The 20,506-nt window shown below is 41.8% G+C and overlaps 1 protein-coding gene across 13 annotated transcripts in view; it reads right to left on the bottom strand.

Annotated features, from left to right (window-relative positions):
- GBF1 (golgi brefeldin A resistant guanine nucleotide exchange factor 1) overlaps nucleotides 1–20,506 on the bottom strand; it is a 119,292-nt gene that overhangs the window by 24,166 nt on the left and 74,620 nt on the right. For all 13 annotated transcript variants that reach the window (XM_073904275.1, XM_025881126.2, XM_025881123.2 and 10 more), the window contains 4 exons: nucleotides 6,236–6,367; nucleotides 1,424–1,542; nucleotides 824–932; nucleotides 249–309 (listed from right to left, as the gene is read on the bottom strand). In XM_073904275.1, the coding sequence (XP_073760376.1) occupies nucleotides 249–309; nucleotides 824–932; nucleotides 1,424–1,542; nucleotides 6,236–6,367 (421 nt within the window). The remainder of the gene's footprint in view (nucleotides 1–248; nucleotides 310–823; nucleotides 933–1,423; nucleotides 1,543–6,235; nucleotides 6,368–20,506) is intronic.

The raw sequence follows: 20,506 nt of genomic DNA on the forward strand, positions 1-20,506 counted from the left end.
TTTGGGAAGCAGAACAAGGTCTGCCAGCCTAGATCAAATAACCCTCTGCCTCCCCCTGAGGCCAAGCCAGCTCCCTCCTCCTTCTCCCTTGTTCAGTAACCCTGGACCCAGGGAACTACCCCCATCCATAATCCCAGTGGCCCCTGAAGTGGCTGTAGGGTTGGCCAGGTCCCTGAAGTGGCTGTGTGGAAGCAGGCAGGCTCAAGAGGCCTGGGCAGCCGGGCTGAAGCAAACAGCAGCAGGTTTACCTTGTGAAGAGCAGCTGCACCATGTCTACGAGAGTGTGCTCTGCGGATTTTCTCAATAACTCTGCACAGGCAAAAACAAATAACACAGGTGTCATTACTTGCTGTGCTATTATCAGGAGACTTCTCAGAGCAGACTCCCCTCCAAACCTTGTTTACTAAGGATTATGCCAAACTTATTAAAACCAGCTCCAGCTCAGCTTGGCAGCCACAACTGCACTAGCCCACTAGGTGGCACTACTGAGTCAGGAGAAAAAAAAAGGAGGGGGCACAATGATGTGTTTTCATGGGCTGCAGGCTAGTGTCAATCCCAGAAACCCCAAGGGAGTAAGATTTGGTGCCTGGGCTGAGTCAGTTGGGGATCTATCCCAGTTCCTGCCCTGACATAATGAACTAAGGTCTCTATTCTGCTGTACAATAATCAAGTAAAGACTTCGAGATCCCTATGGCTCCACAAGGTAGGTGATGGAGAAGTCCTGAGTTTTCTACCTCTCTGGGGTTCAGAGACAGCATCCTATATTTACACTCATGGACATTGGCCCTAGAAATGATGACAGGCCCAATATTCAAGCACCTACCACTGAGCCTCATTTCGAAGCAGATCCGGAAGCAAGACTGCATAATCTCACACACAGATTCATTGGTTAGGTGGGCACCCGCTGGGGTCAGCAACAGAGTCCGCAGCACCTACCAGGAAGAAAGAGATACAGTGATAAATAAAGCAGGCTGGGTAAAGTGGGGTGCACCTGAGGGGAGAGAAGCTGCCTCCTGTTCCTCTAGTCTCCTATGGAAGCACTCAGGGGTTAGCAAGAATGCTGACCTCACTTCAGTTTGGTAGGGGGCATCTCCCAGGAGCTTGTCTTGGGAACTGTGCTCATTCCAGCCCTAGCCCAAAAGCCCAACAGATGGATGGCAGATATGGTCTGCCAGAGGTACATGTGTATTAAGGGCTTCTGGTATCTGCTATCAATTCATTTAAAGCTCTTAATTATTTCCTTAGAAGAAGCTTTTACTTTGGGTACCCGAGCTACTTGTTTGGAAACAAAGTAGCTCCCTAAGCCCCAGTGGAGTCAAAACACAGTTTCATGCTGCCTGCAGACTTGGGTAAGGATTGGGTAAGGAGGACTGACAGCACCAGCTCCTGGCCATCAGCCTAACTGCTCTTCCCCTCCATTTACCTGAAGGATTTTCATCAGGACAACCTCATCGCTGGCAGGATCTGTGCCCACAAAACGGGCATGGGTGACAGCATCTGCCATGTTCTCCATGCCCTCTGCTGTGCCCTCATGAGTGGGATCTGCTCCAACAAAAAAAGAGAAGACTAAATGGTACAGAGAGGAGAGACAGAAAAGGCAAGATATCCTGTATAGGATTTTGTTTTTCTCCTCTCCAATTTCCTAACCCATGGCTACTTAAGCTACCTGAGAATTTTGCCCATAACTGGTTTTAAAAAGCTCCTCAGCACAAATCCCACTGTGTTAGACAGTGGTTCTCAAACTTAAGAATATATCAGAATCACTCAGAAAACTTGTTAAAAATACAAATTGCTGAGCCTGCTCTGAGAACTTTTGAATTAGCGGGGCCTGAGAATTTGCATTTCTAACAAGATCCCAGGAGGATTTAATGCTGCTGGTCAGGGGGATCTTACTTTGGAATCACTGGTGTAAACCTACTCATTTCATAAGAAAAGGCCTAGAAATACGAGTTTTTGGCCCACACCAAGGGCCAAGTAGAGCCAGACCTTTGAACACCAAGATTGTAGCTCATGTGTTCTCTTTCAACACATCTCTCTCTGGTTGTTTTTAGAGTTTTGTGTTCAGGTGCAAGTGAGGCTGGGGAGTAGGGCAAAGAAATGGACAGTCACTGCTGCCAATACTTAAACCTGGGTGCCACATTACAACAAATCAGAGACCTCTTCCTGCTTTGGTTTCATTTTTATTTAAAACAATATGACACAAACCAAGAATCATTTTACCAGCTTAACTAAACAAGCATTAGAAGAGAAAGGGGACAAACTAAACAGGACTGGAGGCTGGCTGACTAGGGAGCAGGAGGAAGAGAGAATTTCAATAGTGAATAAGAAGAGGGGAGAAGCTAGCTCAGCCAACCAGCACCATGCTGGAAACTAACACAAATGCTGCCAAGGGGGAAACTTGCTCCCATTCATGTGTTAAATATCCACAAGGAGAGCCAAAGAAGTGGCCTCTATCAAGGCCTACAAGGGTCCCGCAGAACCGCCTGGATTATCCTTGAAAAAGAAACATAAGTAGGAAAAAAAAGGCAGGGACAAGACAAAGCTTTGCAAGTGACAGAAAAAGTTGCTCCACAAGGGGCATGGTATAATACAGGGCACCTTCTAGTATTAAGAGGTGAGAATTAAAAGAAATCTTAACATTTTCTTTTTCCTAGTACCTGAAATTAAGAGTTCCTGAGCCTAAATTCAGGGGGATAGTTGAGAAACCAGAACATTTCCCTTGCAACAATGAGACTGAAAACTTTCATTAATTATAAGTGGTTTTCATTTTTCTCTTCTGTCCTGGTTCCTCTCTGACACCTGGCCAAAGACTCAATTTGTCCTTACAGCATGCCCCTACTCAGCATCAGGAGTGGTTACTTAGAGGTCATGCAGAAGGAAGCCAATTTCATGATGATACATAGTATACGGGTGACCCAGCTCTTTCTATCACCCCAACTCTCCATGTTTCTCCCATTTGACTCAGAAAATCCTATACTCTGAAGGCCCTTGGCCTGAGTCTTCTCTCACAGCCCCATCTGACCATCTTTATTCAGGCCTCCAGGGTCCATGGCAGGACCTTTCCTTGCACAGGAAATCCAGGTCCTCAGTGTTGTGTGGTGTTTCAGAGCTCAGTGAATGGCAGCTTTGCTCCCACCTCACAAGGCTCCGAGGGGTCTATTTCTTCCCCTCTTTCAGTCATCTCCCTTGTTAAAGTAGTTTAACTGATCTCTTTGTAGCTCTTATCCTCTGAGCCTGAATGAAGTAGTAAAGTTAATCTTCTAAAAAGGCAGGTAAGAGTGACAGGTCTTTAGAACTACAGGCAGAGCCTGCCAGGCGATCAGTGGCACAAATCCTGGTCTGGCAGCTGTGTGGGGCCAAACAAAAGGCTGATCCTCAGAGTAGGACCTAAAATAATCCTAGAAGCCTTGGGTCACAGGATTGAAGGGTAAGGGATATTTCTTCTAGGATAGCCAAAATAAAAGATTGTTTGGCTTGGGCTCACTTAGCAGAACTTGTCTTCCCCAGAACCCCTTCCTTAGAATGTCCCCCTTTCCTGGCCACTCTGGAGCAGAATGCAGGGAAATTTGCCAATCTCAACTCCTTTGCCTTCTGGCTTTCATATACTCCTTCCTGCTCCCTTTCTGATGCCCACTGCAATCACCACCTCCAGCATTCTCTTTTCCCACCACAGGAAACTCCAATGACCAGCTGGCCTGAGGTCTCCAATGACAAGCTTGTCTGCCAAGCCCAGGAAGGGGAGAGAGTAACACTGACAAGAGAGCAGAGGGAAGAAGCACAGGGTGCGGTGGCTGGAGGCTGTGGAGAGATGACCTGCAGGTGGTGCTCAGGGTAAGGCTGGAAATAGCTGGGCCTGATTTTTGCTTAGGAAAAGTATGAAGCTAGGACCAGGGTGCCTAGACAGGCTTTTGCACCTCTTCAGAACCTAGCTGGCATCTAGGATTTCTGCTAAGGGTCCTGAATGCTTCAGCTAAGCAAATCCCACTTTCTAGAAAAGATAAAGCGTTTTCTTGCCCTGAACTGAAGGCCATTTTTTTTTCCTCGCTAGCTACAGCCTGAGCTGTCTCTTTTCTTGTCTCCTTACTTAGAAACAAAGACAGCTGCCTGTTTTCTATGTTCTCACCCTTGCACACGGGCTAGCAATAGGGGAAAAGGAATTCAGGATCCTGAGTGACAAGACCAACTAAAAAGGAATCCAAAAAAGACAGTATAAACAAATTCAGAGATAATAGACTAGATAAAATATTTGGGTTAGATTGGGAGAAAATATTTGTAGTACTATGATAGACAATGGGTTAATATCCCCACTATACAAAGAACTCCTACAAATTAATAAGAAAAACAACTCAGTAAGAGGAAAAGGAGTTGTTCAAATGTTTAACTTAAAAAAAATTAAAAACAATAAAATACGTTTTCACCCATCGAATTAGCGAAAATAATACTGCCAATATTCAGTGCTGGTGACAGGGTGGGGAAATGGAAATTCTCAAACATTGAAGTATAAATACTATAATCTTCTGGGAAAGCAAGCTGGTAGTACCTATGAAAATATAATATGCACATGGCCATTAATCCAAAAATTTCAGGTACAGGAATCTGTCATACAAAGGAAAATTAATAAATAAGGAGATATGAGCAAGAATGCTTATTTCCGCATTATTTATAGTGGCTCAAAATAGGAAATCTAAATATTAAATTTAATAAGAGAAAGATCTTTTAAAAAAGATTTTATTTATTGAAAGAATGCACATATGAGCGGGGGGCCGGGGGGACTGGAAGGGGAGAGGGAGAAGCAGACTCTGCAGAGAACATGGGGATCCATGTGGGGCTTGATCCCAGGACCCTGGGATCATGACCTGAGCTGAAGACAGCCGCTTAACCAACTGAGCCACCCAGAAAGACTGATGTTGTATCTATACTATGGAAATTACACAGCTTTACTAAGAAGAAAAAAATCCTACCAGGGGCTGAGGGGAGGGGAAATGGTGTATTGTTCCCTAATAATTAGAGTTTCTTCTGGGGTGAAAAAGTTTGGGAAACAAATGGTGGTGGATGATTGTACAACACTGTGAAGGTGATTAATGCCACTGAATTATATACTTAAAAATGATTAAAATGACAATTTTTATATTATATATATCTTACCTAATAAAAGAAAAATATACAAACTTCTAGTTACAAGATACATAGTTCTGGGCATGTAATGAATAACATTGTAGCTATAGTTAAAAATACTACATTGTATATTTGAAAGTTGCTAAAAGAGTAGATCTTAAAAGTCCTCATCATAAGAAAAAAAATTTGAAACTATACAAGGTGATGAGTGTTAACTAGATATTTTTTAAATTTTTTTATTGTTATGTTAATCACCATATATTACACCATTAGTTTTTGATGTAGTGTTCCATGATTCATTGTTTGTGCATAACACCCAGTGCTCCACACAGAATGTGCCCTCTTTAATACCCATCACCAGGCTAACCCATCCCCCCACCCTCCTCCCCTCTAGAACCCTCAGTTTGTTTTTCAGAGTCCATCATCTCTCATGGTTCATCTGAGTGTTAACTAGATTTAATGTGGTACTCATTTGTAACATATGTATACTAAGTCATTATGTTGTCTACCTTAAACTAATATATTATACATAAATTATATTTCAAAACTGGGGGAAAAAGAATAAATCAGAGGGATAATTATATCATGTACAATCTTTCTAAGTTAATACTATTAAATGAAAAAAGAAAATCCAAAGCACATACTCCTATTTTTTAAATGGTACTTTACATATCTTTATATACATGTAGAGAAAGGTATAGAAAGATTCAAACCAGCCTGTCAACATTATTTACGTAAGGAAGAAGGAACTTTGAGAGGAGACACCACTAATTTTTCTTTTAGTCACCTCTTTATTATCTTCTTAAAATAAGCATGCACCATATTTGAAAAATAACGTTAAAAAGAAACCAAACCAAACCTCCAAGGGTACCATACCCTTAATTCCCTCCAAAGCATAAAGAAACCAGAGTCCCAAGGAAACCCCCCTCCTCCCCACTCTGCATAACCTGAGTCAATTAGCATGATGAGTAACCAATAACTGTCTTATTTCTCTCCTACAAGGAAACAGATGGCTAGGAGAAACCTTCTGTTGCCACCAGCTCACTACCTAAAGCCTGACCACCCCAGGAGAGGCAGGAAATGAAGTGCTGTGGTCATCCAAGTAAGCCTGAGCTCTTACCTATGAGTGCATAGGACAGGAACTTGTTGACAGAGGTGAGCGCCAGTCCAGTGATAGGGCCAGTAGTATCTTCAGAGCGAATCACTTCCAGAAATGGACGGAGGAACACATTGGGCTCAATTTCTGAGAGTTCTACAAGAAAAGAAACAGAAATGAAGGGATGTCATCTAACAAAAGCTAAACCCTAGAAAAAGGCCCTTCTCATTTTTGCCATAAGGCTAGAATTCTTAGTTACTAGGTCAATCTTCCTCTGGATTACCTTAAATCAAATCACAGACATTGTATTATTTTACCTATAAAATTTTTAGTATGTAGCTCAAAGATTAAGAAGTTAAAAAACAAAACAAAACACAGTATTGGGGAGCCTGAGTGGTGCAGTCAGTTCAACGTCCAACTCTTGGTTTCAGCGAGGGTCATGATCTCAGGATCATGGGATGGAGCCCAGCATCAGGCTCAATGCTCGGCATGCAGTCTGCTTGAGATTCTCTCCCTCACTCTCCCACTGCCCCTCCTGCTTGTGCTTTCTCTCAAATCAATCAATCAATCAATCTTAAAAAACCCCACAGTATCATTATCATGCTTAAAAAAGTAGCAATAGGGGCGCCTGGGTGGCTCGGAAAGTTAACCGTCCAACTCTTGATCTCAGCTCAGGTCCTGATCTCAGGATCTTGAGTTCAGGCCCCACAGTGAATGCTTTTTTTTTTTTTTTTTTAAGATTTTATTTATTCATTTGAGAGAGAGAGTGCACACAGAGGGAGAGGGAGAAGCCAAATTCCCCGCTGAGCTGGGAGCCCTACACAGGGCTTGATCCCAGGACCTAGACATCATGACCTGAGGCGAAGGCAGACACTCAACCATCTGAGCCACCCAGGTGCCCCAATATGGTAAATTTTGTTATATATATATATATATATATATATATATATATATATACATTTTTATATATATATTTTATATATATATATTTTTAGACAATTTAAAAATTAACAGTAATTCTTTAATGTCACCAAGTATTGTTGACTCAATTTTCCATGTCCATTTCACCACTCCTCCTAGTGACAGATAGATAAACTTCATCTCAAGTTGACCAAACAGGTCCCAGGATGAGCTACCGTCTTTATGTCTTTTGCTGTTATGGTCAAGGTCACTTCTCTTAGAGATAAAAATGTAGCACACCCCAGGAAGGTGAGGGAAAACCCTGAGGTTTCTAGTCCTTGCTGAAAAATAAGCCTAAAAAGAACTAAAGGCTGCACAGTCCCTACTCCAGTTTGTAATCTTGGAAGGTCCTAACCACTCTTCCGCTTCCTTTCTGCCTAGAGCAAAGCAAAGGGCTAACTGCTCTGAGATGAAGGAGCAATTAATAATTTTTATTTTACAGATGAGAAAAATAAGGCTTACATAAAACTACATGATTGGCCCCAAATCACATCTAATAAGAAGCAGAGCGGGGATTTGAATGCAGTCTGTATACATGCTTTCAAAACTTGTGAAACCATTAACATCTATTCTACCTAACTACCAGCACCAACTCCTGAATTTAGAAGGCTTCATTCCAGATCTGAGAAACTACACTGCACTGGCCTTGCTCTCTACCCTACTCTACAGAGTTTGTTTTTCTAGAGTCTGCAATGCTTTTATCTTTCAGAGACCAGCTCACTAAAAGGCTTCCTAAATTGCTCAGAAAGATTAAGGGGCATGATCAAGGCTGCCCACCTTTAGAGACAAAAGAAAGCCGGGTTTTCTAAGTACCTTCATTTTCATGCAAATGTAGGGAGCTTCCCACTCCATTCCTACCACCCCCCTCTTTGAGTAAACATTCCCTGGGCCCGGCTGCTCCTCAGATTAATGCTTTAATTAATTGGCAGATTGGGTAGCATTTTCCAAGCCTGTATGGACAGTGATCACATCAGCTGTATAAAACCTGCTTCTTATCCCCCACCTACCCCCACCTAGAGATGTACAATTTGCAGGAAAAACCTAGAAGAAAACCATTGTGTGTGTGAGGTGATAGAGGGTTGAGATGTAAGGAATGGAAATACTAGGAAAAACTGAAATATATAAAATACTTTTGTGTAAAGCATATTAAAAAATATAAAGTCATCTAGCTTGCTTTAGAAACATTAACTATTACATATGATTTGGTCACTTAAAAAATATGGTCATGGTTAGTATAGTTTGATATATAAAAGTCTAGATGGAAAAATAATCTTTAATTAAGAGGTGGGAAAGGAAAGATTTTCTGAGCTTTCATCCAGTTGCTATAACTATATTTTCTTCATGTCTTCCTTCATGGTGAAAGACTAGGGAAATTTTACAGCCATGGCTTGACACTTCCAGAGCGATGTGCATTTTTAATTTTTTTTTAAATAATATTTCCGGGCGCCTGGGTGGCTCAGTTGGTTAAGCGACTGCCTTCGGCTCAGGTCATGATCCTGGAGTCCCGGGATCGAGTCCCACTCGAGCTCCCTGCTCAGCAGGGAGTCTGCTTCTCCCTCTGACCCTCTTCCCTCTCGTGCGCTCTATCTCTCATTCTCTCTCAAATAAATAAATAAAATCTTTAAAAAAATTTCCTTTCTTTTTCTTTCTCTCTCTTTTAATAAAGATTTTTATTTATTTATTTGACAGAGAGAGAGACAGTGAGAGAGGGAACACAAGCAGGAGGAGTGGGAGAGGGAGAAGCAGGCTTCCCGCAGAGCAGGGAGCCCAATGCGGGGCTTGATCCCAGGACTCTGGGACCATGACCTGAGCCGAAGGCAGTCGCTTAACCAACTGAGCCACCCAGACGCCCCCATGTGCATTTTTTAATTTGGTAAAACCAACTCTTTCTGGTATAGTGTTCTATAAATTTTAACACATATATAGATTCCTGTAACCACCGTGACAGTGTGACAGTTGGGATACAGAACACTTTCATCGCCCCAGAAAACTCCCTCTTATCTCTTTGTAGTCACACCCTTCTCCCCACTGGAACCCCTGTCAGCCACTGAGGTATTCTCCATCACCACAGTTTTATCAAGAAGGTCATAAAATGAAATCATACAGTATGTTACTTTTGAGACTGGCTTCTTTCACTCAGCATGATGCCTTCACCTAAACTTCGGCTCAACAGTTTGTTCCCTTTTTATTGTTGTGTAGTATTCCATTGCGTGTATGTACCACAGTTTATCCATTCACTAGTTGAAAGACGTTTGGCTTCTCCAGTTTGAGGCAATTTTGAGTAAAGCTGCTATAAACGTTTGTGTACAGGTTTTTGTGTGAAGAACAATGGTTTGCATTTCTCTGGGATAAACACCCAGGAGCGGGATTTCTGGGTCAAAGGGTAAGTGTACGTTTAGCTTTATAAGAAACTGCCAAACTGTTTTCCAGAGTTTCCGTATCACTTTGCATTCCCACCAGCAATGAGAATTCTGGTTTCTCCACATCCTGTCTGGTACTTGGTATTTTCAGTATTTTTATTTAAGCCATCCTAACAGGTAGGTAGTGGTTCTCCATGTGGTTTAGATTTGCATTTCTTTAATGGCTAGTGACACTGAACATCTTTTTCATGTGCTTATTTGCCATCCATGTATCCTTTTTGGTCGACGTGTCTGTGTCCAAGTCTTTACCCCATTTTTTAAATTGAATTGTTTGTTTTCTTACTGTTGAGTTTAGAGACTTCTTTATTTATTCTGGATTCAGTCTTTTATTGGCAGTACAATGATTTACAAATGTTTTCTCCCAGTCTGTAGCTTGTCTTTTCAATCTCTTAACGGTATCTCTTATAGAACAGACATTTTTACTTTTGATGAAGTCTGGTGTATCAATTTTTTTTCTTTTGTGCATTATGTTTTTGGTGTCATTATCTAAGTACTCTTTGCCTAATCCCAGGCCACGAAGATTTTTCCTATGTTTTCCTCTAAAAGATATACAGCTTGGGCGCCTGGGTGGCTCAGTTGGTTAAGCGACTGCCTTCGGCTCAGGTCATGATCCTGGAGTCCCGGGATCGAGTCCCGCACCGGGCTCCCTGCTCAGCGGGGAGTCTGCTTCTCCCTCTGACCCTCCCCCCTCTCATGCTCTCTCTCTCATTCTCTCTCTCAAATAAATAAATAAAATCTTTAAAAAAATAAATAAAAGATATACAGCTTTATGCTTTTTGTTTATATCTGTGATCTATTTTGAGTTAATTTTTCTATAATGTGTGAGGTTTGCATGGAGGTTCTTTTTCTTTTTGCATATGGATGTCCGTTTGTTCCAACGACATTTATTGAAACAAAATTCTTTCTTCACTGAATTGTCACTGCACTCTTCCAATCATTAACTGGCTTTATTTAAAACAAAATTTTTTTAAGATTTTTAAATTTATTTATTTAATAGAGAGAGCACAAGCAGGTGGAGTAGCAGGGAGAGGGAGAGGGAGAAGCAGGCTCCCCGCTGAGCAAAGAGACCGACATGGGGCTTGATCCTAGGACCCTGGGATCATGACCCCAGGAGCCCCTAACTGACCTTATTTTTGTAAGTATATTCTGGGTTCTCTATTCTGTTCCACTGATCTGTGTATCTTACTCTCTGAAAGCAAACTGTCTTGATTAACTATATTCTAAGTCTTAAAATCAGGTAGTGTGATCCCTCCAACTTTACTATTTTTCAATACTGCTTTCAGCATTCAAGTTCCTTTGCCTTTCTATTTCAACATAAATTTGTCTATATTTACAAAAATCTTGCTGGGAATTTGATAGGAATTGCACTGAGTCTATAGTTTGGGAAGAAATGCCATCTTTACTAAGTTGTGTCTACCAATCCATGGACATGGTATAGTCTCTCTATATCTTGTTAGATTCTGTATATGTTTTGTTAGATGTATATTTTATTTGGTATGTTTGTAAATGGTATTGTGTTTCAATTTCAGTTTCCAGAAGTTCATTTTTAATATATAGAAATGTGACTGATTTTCTGTTGTTGTTTTAAATCAGAACATTTATTGTGTGACCAATCATTGAAATCCGTAAGATGAACTGGATGCTGCAACAGCTGCCCTCTTGGGCTTAAGTGTTGTTCCTTCACGGAATCCATGCCTGAATCTGCAGTATACAATTCTTAGGTGCCTCATTTGACCAGTCCCAGTGGGATTTCGTTTTTGTTTTTTTAAGATTTATTTATTTATTTGAGAGAGAAAAAGAGAGCACGCGCACTAGGGGGGAGTGGCAGAAGGAGATGGAGAGAGAAACCAAGGCAGACTCTGCACTGAGTGTAGAGCCAGATGCAGGGCTCGATTCCACTACCCCAAGATCACGACCTGAGCCAAAACCAAGAACTGCTTAACTGATGGCACCACCAGGTGCCCTGGTATTTCATCTTTTAGCCTTGGCACTCTAGTCGTACTTCTCTTCTGCTTGGCAGGATTGCCACATTTGCCATAGGTTGACTTCTGAAGGTCGCAGGCCTTAGAGGCACAGTGGCGACATAATGCGTGCATCTTACTGAGATGCTTTCCAAATGCTATCCCCTTCATCATCTCATCTGTATGGCCAAGACCAAGGAGACGAAATGTGACTGATTTTTGTGTGTTGACCTTATATCCTGTGACCTTACTAAACTCACTTATTAGTTCTAGGATTTTTTGTTTTTGTTTTTTGTTTTTTTGTTTAATGTACTATTTATTGACCATGTAATTTTTTATTGTTATGTTAATCACCATATATTACATCATTAGTTTTTTTTTTTTTAAAGATTTTTATTTATTTATTTGAGAGAGAGAGAATGAGAGATAGAGAGCACGAGAGGGAAGAGGGTCAGAGGGAGAAGCAGACTCCCCGCTGAGCAGGGAGCCCGATGTGGGACTCGATCCCGGGACTCCAGGATCATGACCTGAGCCGAAGGCAGTCGCTTAACCAACTGAGCCACCCAGGCGCCCACATCATTAGTTTTTGATGTAGTGTTCCATGATTCATTGTTTGTGCATAACACCCAGTGCTCCACGCAGAATGTGCCCTCCTTAATACCCATCACCAGGCTAACCCATCCCCCTTAGGATTTTTTGTTTTTGTTTTTGTAGATTCCTTGGGGTTTTCTGCATGGACAATTATGTTATCTGTAAACAGTGAGTTTTATTTCTTCCTTTCCAACTTACATGCCTTTTATTTCCTTTTCTTGACTCACTATACAGGCTGGGACTTCCAGTACTATGAAAGCAGCCATCTTTCCTTGCTGTCAATTTTAGGGTAAATGTATTCAGTGTTTCACTGTAGTCATAAGTTTTTTTTGTAAATGTTCATTATCATTAGTGGATTTCAATTTTATCAAATGCCTTTTTGTCATTAATTGATATGATCAAGTAGTTTTCCTTCTTTAGAATGTTAATATAGATTAACTGGTTTTCAGATATTGAATCATCCTTGCATTCCTAGGAATAAAACTCACTTAGTCTCAGTATATTACTCTTTTAATATATTGGTAGATTTTATTTGTTAATCTGCTTCATAAGCTCACGCTGGCATGAGAGGCCTGAAGTTGGCAGGAGTGATATCATATAAAGGCTTGGACAAAGTCCCGTAGAGAACTCTCTGGAGGCTCTGGATGTGGCCCTTGCACAGTATATAATCCAGTCAATGGACAAGGGATCATTAGTCTCACTACTTCTCACTACTACCAATAGCCAGGCATATGACACTCAGGCTCATTTGTCAAATTAGGTAGTTAGAATCTATGACTGCTAAAATACGTTCTTTCTGGCACTTCTATTCTGTAAATCAATGCTTTATGGAGACTTAGTGATGGCAAACTAGAAGAGCTGGACTTTTTTTAAAAAAGATTTTATTTTTAAGTACTCTCTATACTCTATGTGGGGCTTGAACTCACAACCCTGAGATCAAGAGCCACACACTCCACCAACTGAGCCTGCCAGATGCCCCAGAGCTAGTGTTTTTAATTAGCGCCCACCAGGAACCTTCACTATCACCCTCACTCCCATAACCCCTACAAAAAGAGAGAATCGTGATATATAAAATTAATTTTTCCAAGAGTTTGGTCAAGGCAGAATTGGAGTTTTGCTCTCTAGGTTCAACCGCTGATTGCTAAGGAGCATCAGAGACACTCTAACAGGAACACCCCCTGCAGCTTTTGGTGGTGTTAGTGGGCGGAACAGACATGGCAGGGGAGACTGTGTTACTAGCAGGGTACCACTAGTGAGGACATTTCTGATTTAAGAGGTACCTCTTTGTAAACATGTTTAAAAAAAAACAAAAACAAAAAAACAAAAAAAAACAGCCCTGGAATTTCAATTCAAAATCCTGTTAAGATGTTCAGATGGTCCTCTAAAATAGTACTTTCTCAAACAGTCTGTGGTTAGGGCCAATTTATTTTTTTTCCTTTATGTCAATCCATTGCAGACCCATCATTTTATAAACTATAATAAAATGAACTGCTAGAGAATGAAATTTTAAAAACAAAGACATAATATAAACTCCATTTTATTATAAAATCAACAATATATAAAATTACTGTCAAGATGTTATAAAAATTTCTAAATGCTTTGCCTCAATTTCCGTATACATCCCATCATGTACCAAGCAGCAATCTGTGAACCTAAAATGGTTTATAGATTATACTTTGAGTAACAGTGCTCTAGAAAAATAAACCCTAATTTTCAACTGGCCATTCTAGAAAATCCTCCAAATCCTAGGATATTATGGCTAAGATAGGCCCTAAGAATAATTTACAAATGAGGGGTGCCTGGGTGGCTCAGTCAGTTAAGTGTCTACCTTTGGCTCAGGTCATGATCCCAGGGTCCTGGGATCGAGACCCACGTCAGGCTCCCTGCTCAGCAGAGAGCCTGCTTCTCCCTCTCCCTCTGCCTGCCTCTCTGCCTACTTGTGCTCTCTCTGTCAAATAAATAAAATCTTTTTTAAAAATTCACAAATGAGATAATTAAATTTAGAAAGGCTGGGATGCCTGGGTGGCTCAGATGGTTAAGCCTCTGCCTTCAGCTCAGGTCATGATCTCCAGGTTCTGGAATCGAGCCCCTTGTTGGGCTCCCAGCTCAGCGGGGAGTCTGCTTCTCTCTCTCCCTCTGCCTCTTCCCCTGATTGTGCTCTCTCTGTCTGTCTCTCTTGCTCTCAAATGAGTAAATAAAATCTTAAAAAAAAAAGATTTAGAAAGGTTAAGTAATTTGTAAAATGCTACAAAGCCAGTTAGTATTGGAACCAGGACTAGAAGTTGAGGGCACTATGTGAAAAAAAATAGGCTTCTGAATAGGATTTAGATTCCAGTTGGGCAACTTAATGGCTGTGTGATAGATACCAAATTTTTCAAAGCCTGTATTTTATCACCTGTAAAACAGGTGTTAAAGAATTAAAATAAATTATATTTAAAAAGAAATAACAGCAGCTAACATTTATTTTTATTCTAGTTTTTTAGTCCTGAGTCCCAGTCCAGGGTTCTTAATACTGTAAGTTACTTTAAGTTCAGTTTATTTTTTTTTAAGATTTTATTTATTTATTTATTTATTTATTTTAGAAAGAGAGAGAGACAGGCACAAACACACAAATGGGGAAAGGAGCAGAGGGAGAGGGATAAGCAGACTCCACAGTGAGTGTGGAGCCCGATGTGGGGCTCGATGCAGGGCTCAATCCCACGACCCTGAGATCATGACCTGAGCGGAAATCAAGAGTCAGACGCTTAACCAACTGAGCCACTCAGGCATCCCAGTTCAGTTTTCTTTCTTTCTTCCTTTCTTTTTTTTTTCTCTTTTTTCTTTCCTTCCTTCCTTCCTTTCAGATTTATTTATTTATTTGTCAGAGAGAGAGAGACTGACAGAGCAAAGCAGGGGGAGCAGCAGACAGAGGGAGAAGCAGACTCCCCACCGAGCAAGGAGTCTGATGCGGAACTTGATCCCAGAACCCTGAGATCATGACCTGAGCCGAAGGCAGACACTTAATGACTGAGCCACCCAGGCATCCCTCAGTTTTATTTCTTAAGATCTAAGTAAATATCAAAAACTTCAAAGGCAAGCCTTCTATCTTTGATTACTAAACACTAAAAGGGATAAAAATTAAGGATAGATACCAAGATAACTAGTGGTTGTTATTTATGTATGGTGCAATTTCAGATAGCTCTTTTAATTTCTGAGGGTTTCAGCTTTCTCCAGGATATGCATAGTTATCAGAGAAAGGAAGAGATTCCCCTTTTTTAAACAAATGAGTGAAATATTCATCCTCCTTTTAGAAGAGATAAAAATAACAGCAATAGTAGCTACTATTTATGACCTTGTGCCATGCCATGTGCTAAGCAGCTTATATACCTTCTCTCTTCAAAATTATCCCTTTTTTTTTGTTTTAAGATTTTATTTATTTTTTGACAGAGACAACAAGAGAGGGAACACAAGCAAGGGGAGTGGGAGAGGGAGAAGCAGGCTTCCCGCGGAGCAGGGAGCCCGATGTGGGGCTCGATCCCAGGACCCGGGGATCATGACCTGAGCCGAAGGCAGATGCTTAACGACTGAGCCACCCAGGCGCCCCCAAAATTATCCCCATTTTGAAGATGAAAATGAGACTGAGAAAGTAGATCTACCCACCAACTAACAAGTGGTGGAAATGAGAATCAAATCCAGGTTCACGTGACTCCAAAATCTGTGCTTGTAGCTGTTCAACTCCACTGCTTCCTACGAAGCCAGAACAGAAAAGTTTCTGGTGTTCTGCCTCCTGGCTCAGCCTGCCTGGCAAATGAGATTCAATTGTCTAGATCTTCTTCAAAAGAGTGAGAAAAGCTGCCCGAGTCCTTCAGGGGAAAGGTGCCCATGATGCTGCTCATAGTAAGCAGGCTGAGTAATTTCACAACTAAGGAGACATCTGACACCACTGCCAAGCAGCCAAAATTCCCACCCTGGAAGGTTGTCAACTTCAAGGCACAAACAGTCCAGTAAACAGAGAGTGCAGATCAGGTAGAGGGGTACTCTGAAGGTGACTGGTCCATGTCCCAAGATGGGACAGAAAAAAGGGAAGGAGTACAAGGAGGGGAAATGCAACTTCTCATTGAAAAAAGAACACTTGGGATCCTTCTTGGATTAGGTCACCTGCTCCTAAAACCAAATTTGAGTCCGACTTCTGGCTAATCAGTGCTGAATAAGAACAATTACAACAAGAATTATTAAATTATTTCTGGAGAAGCTCATGAACCACTTCAACACCAAACAAAGTGAAACCCTTTAGAGATGTCTTGGTTGTGTTCCCCTCATACTCTGTTCAACAGCAGTGAGCAGGGAGTTCAACTCCCTATATTAAGATATTAAAACAGAGAAGTCTCAGTTTGGCCCAACATCAATCTGAGAATCTGCAGATGTCCCCCAAGTCTCTTGTCTTTCCAGATGATGAGTTGACCTGTCCAAAAGGGAATGAATCCTGACATTGTTTTCTCTTTTTACGTCAGAGCTGCCACCCTCACTGATAATCTATGCCAAAGGTCTCAACATGTGGCATCAAGTACTGCCCTTAGACAAAAGGGAACACTCTCTTCTTAGCCTACAGGGGAACAGTCACTCTCCTCCTAGGAGTTTGGGGTTCTCCAGCCTGCACAGCCTTTTCTCATTTGGCCAGCATTGGGCTGGCACATTCCTGAGCCAAAATGCACACATAAGCTGCTTTCCCTGGTAGCGAAGCTCTTCACTCCTGAGTGACTCTTGTCAGGGGCGGATGGGCATTCTCAATTGGATTACGCTGACAAGGAAAAAGGCCTGTGGTATATTATTTCAACACCATTTGGCTTCAGAAATGCCTGTCTCGACCCTTTTGCCCTCAGAGCCTATTTCTCCCTTCTTGCTTTCTAGAGGGTCACCAGCCTGCTCCCATCCTTGCTCTTCATCCTGCAAATACTGGCTCATGTTCCTGGAGACAGAATATTGTCATTCACAAGGTAGATCATGTATAACAGACTAATAAATCAGAGCATGATACAAACAAAAGTCAAGTTCATTTACCCCTCTTGATATTTCTGTATCCAGAGACACAGACAAAATTATTTGAACATAAAAAGCTTTTGGGTTTTTGGCTTTTCTGTCTATGCCTGGACATTTTATTTTAGGAAAAATGGTCAGGTCCTCATATTCTACTTTTCTGACTATGTTATACCCAGGAATATTTTTGGTAAAAGTCAAAGTAAGATTGGGAATGATCTACAAATGGAATTTTTGAGATACTGTTAAGTTCAGTAGGAAGAAGCTGTTCTCTTTGAGGTCACTAGAGGACATCAAGAGTAGTGGTCCAAAGGATGAGCAAATCTAAACTTTGGTAAAGCCAGAAGGCCCTGGAGTATCTGCCACACCTGCCATACCTTTATTTCCAGACCTCAAATGGTTATGTAGGGATTTAGGCTTGACTTCAGGAACTGACTTGAACCAAGACTGACTGACAAAGGGCAGCTTTCAGAGAAATGTATTATCTTCTAGGCTTAAGGGTCAAACCCAGACAAGCCTTTGCAACCTTGCTCTATACAGCAGGAGAAATAAAGAAATGCACTTGGCCCAGTCTTGGCCTATCTCAGGCAAAACACTTCACTTCTCTGGCCCATAGTTTCCTCATCCATAGAGTTTTCCGAGTGAAGGTGGTAGTGGCGGTAGTTTAACTAAATTCTTTAAGGCTCCTTTAGATTCCTAAAACTTATAAAATGCAAAGTACAGTTTGAGGTAAGTGCACATAAATGCAGACAGTCTGTTACAAAGGAAGCCTGGGGGAAAAGCAAGCCCAGTTTGTTTGTCTAAGCTCCTGACAGTAGATCCTCTTTTCTTAGCTATCACCTAACAGTTCCCAGATCTGTGCCAAATGCTTAGTTTCTCAAGGCGCCTTTAGACTTGGGAAGGGGGTCAATTATCTTTGATATTATGATCCTTAAGAGACAAAATATGATGTTGGGTTAATCACTACCACATCTAGGTACAAGGTGAATCCATGGGCCAGCATAAGATAATGGTACCAACCACTTACACTAAGAAAGGCAAATTACTTCTAATACTTGATCTTTTTAAAAAACTCTACAGAGGGGCGCCTGGGTGGCTCAGTTGGTTAAACATCTGCCTTTGGCTGGGGTCGTGAGGATGGAGCCCCATGCCAGGCTCTCTGCTCAGCAGGGAGCCTGCTTCTCCCTCTTCCTTTGCCTGCCACTCCCCCTGCTTGTGCTCTGTCAACTAAATAAATAAAATCTTTAAAAAAAAAAAACCTTTCGGAAGTATTCATTTTTTTTTAAAAGATTTTATTTATTTATTTGAGAGAGAGAGAATGAGAGATAGAGAGCACGAGAGAGAAGAGGGTCAGAGGGAGAAGCAAACTCCCCGCTGAGCAGGGAGCCCGATGTAGGACTCGATCCCGGGACTCCAGGATCATGACCCGAGCCGAAGGCAGTCGCCCAACCAACTGAGCCACCCAGGTGCCCGGAAATATTCATTTTTTTAGACTAATCCTAGCCCTCAATGGCCAACCCAACCCAAACAGCCAGTTTAGCTTGCTGCTAGGAGATCCTATCTACCACCCTTAAAAGAAGAATCCTATTCCACTGCCAAGGACAACCACCTTAATTTGACTCAGATATCAGGAACAGCTACACAGATTATTAAGCATAATTGTTATACATAGATTATTTATTTTATCCTCCCAATAACCCTGAGAAACAGTATTACTGTTCCATTTTACAGATAAAGAAACCAAGGCTCAGGGCACCTCAGCAACCCAGTCGGTTAAGCGTCTGACTCTTGATTTCAGCTCAGGTCATGATCTCAGGATGGTGAGATCGAGCCCCACGTCGGGCTCTGCACTGCTGAGCATGGAGCCTGCTTAAGATTCTCTCCCTCCAGGGTGCCTGGGTGGCTCAGTTGGTTAAGCGACTGCCTTCGGCTCAGGTCATGATCCTGGAGTCCTGCTCAGCAGGGAGTCTGCTTCTCCCTCTGACCCAACCCCCTCTCATGCTCTCTCTCTCTCATTCTCTCAAATAAATAAATAAAATCTTTAAAAAAAAAAAAGGATTCTCTCCCTCCAGGGGCGCCTGGATGGCTCGGTCGTTAAGTGTCTGCCTTCGGCTCAGGTCATGATCCTGGGGTCCTGGGATCGAGCCCCGCATGGGGCTCCCTGCTCCGCGGGAAGCCTGCTTCTCCCTCTCCCTTTCCCCCTGCTTGTGTTCCCTCTCTCGCTGTGTCTCTGTCAAAATAAATAAAATCTTAAAAAAAAAAAAGATTCTCCCTTGGGGCGCCTGGGTGGCTCAGTCGTTAAGCGTCTGCCTTCGGCCTGGGTCGTGGTCCCAGGGTCCTGGGATCAAGCCCTGTGCCGGGCTTCCTGCTCTGCGGGAGGCCTCCTTTTCCCTCTCCCTCACTTGTGTTCCCTCTCGCTGTGTCTCTGTCAAAGAAATTAAAAAAAAAAAAAAAAAAGATTCTCTCCCTGCTCGCTCTCTCTCTCTTTTGAAGGAAGGGAGGAAGGAAGGAAGGAACAAACGAAGGCACTAAGAGGCTAAGAGACTTGCTCAAGATCACACAGTAAATGAAAGAGCCAGAATTTAGAGCCAGGTCTTTTCTGGCTTTCAAAGTCCATGCTCTTAAACACTGTCCTTTAATATTATACCATGATATTGATGCTACAGGTTTACTACTAGATATATTTATTAACTGCATGAGTTGGATGGCAAATAAAAATTTAAAACTCAACTATCCTGGAATTGAAGTTTCTTCTTCTCTACCTTTCCTCCTCCTATCCAATGACTAAACACTGTTAGCTATTGATTTTAGTACTGCCACAAGAATTAAGCATCAGGTTTGCCCAGGTTGCCTCCTAATCCAAGAGGAAGAGTGAGGCTCCTTTAACAAGGCTGGCAGGGCTAAATGAGGCCCACAGGGACTGGCCTCAAATGTATCACAGAGGCCCGAGGACAGACTGATCCATCTGTCTTCCTGAGAGCAAAGTTTGATATGTATCAACTCTATAAACACTAGTTTTCTTCTTCTAGAGGAAATTGGCACATATTGAAAGGAAAGCAATTAGGTTGTAACATACAGGCAAAAGCCAGAGTTGCTCTGGTCCTTTATCTGCCTTGCCGTTTTCTGCATACATTGTACAAGACCAAGCCCAAACTTAAGCAGGCAATTTGAAAGCCCAGGAGAAATTAAAAACTTCTGTTGCTACACTTTAAAAGAGAACAATTCACCCCAACTTTATGCAGTCATTACACTTGGAGCAACTTTTTCAATCCAAATTCCTCTCATAGTCTTGTAAAAAGTTCCAGTGTTTGATGGTAGCAAGAAGAGAAGGCAATTATAGGTTTATTATC

The sequence above is a fragment of the Callorhinus ursinus genome, unplaced genomic scaffold (genome assembly GCF_003265705.2).
Source record: "Callorhinus ursinus isolate GAN/ISIS: 27379988/994484 unplaced genomic scaffold, GSC_fseal_2.0 scaffold20, whole genome shotgun sequence".
NCBI lineage: Eukaryota > Metazoa > Chordata > Mammalia > Carnivora > Otariidae > Callorhinus > Callorhinus ursinus.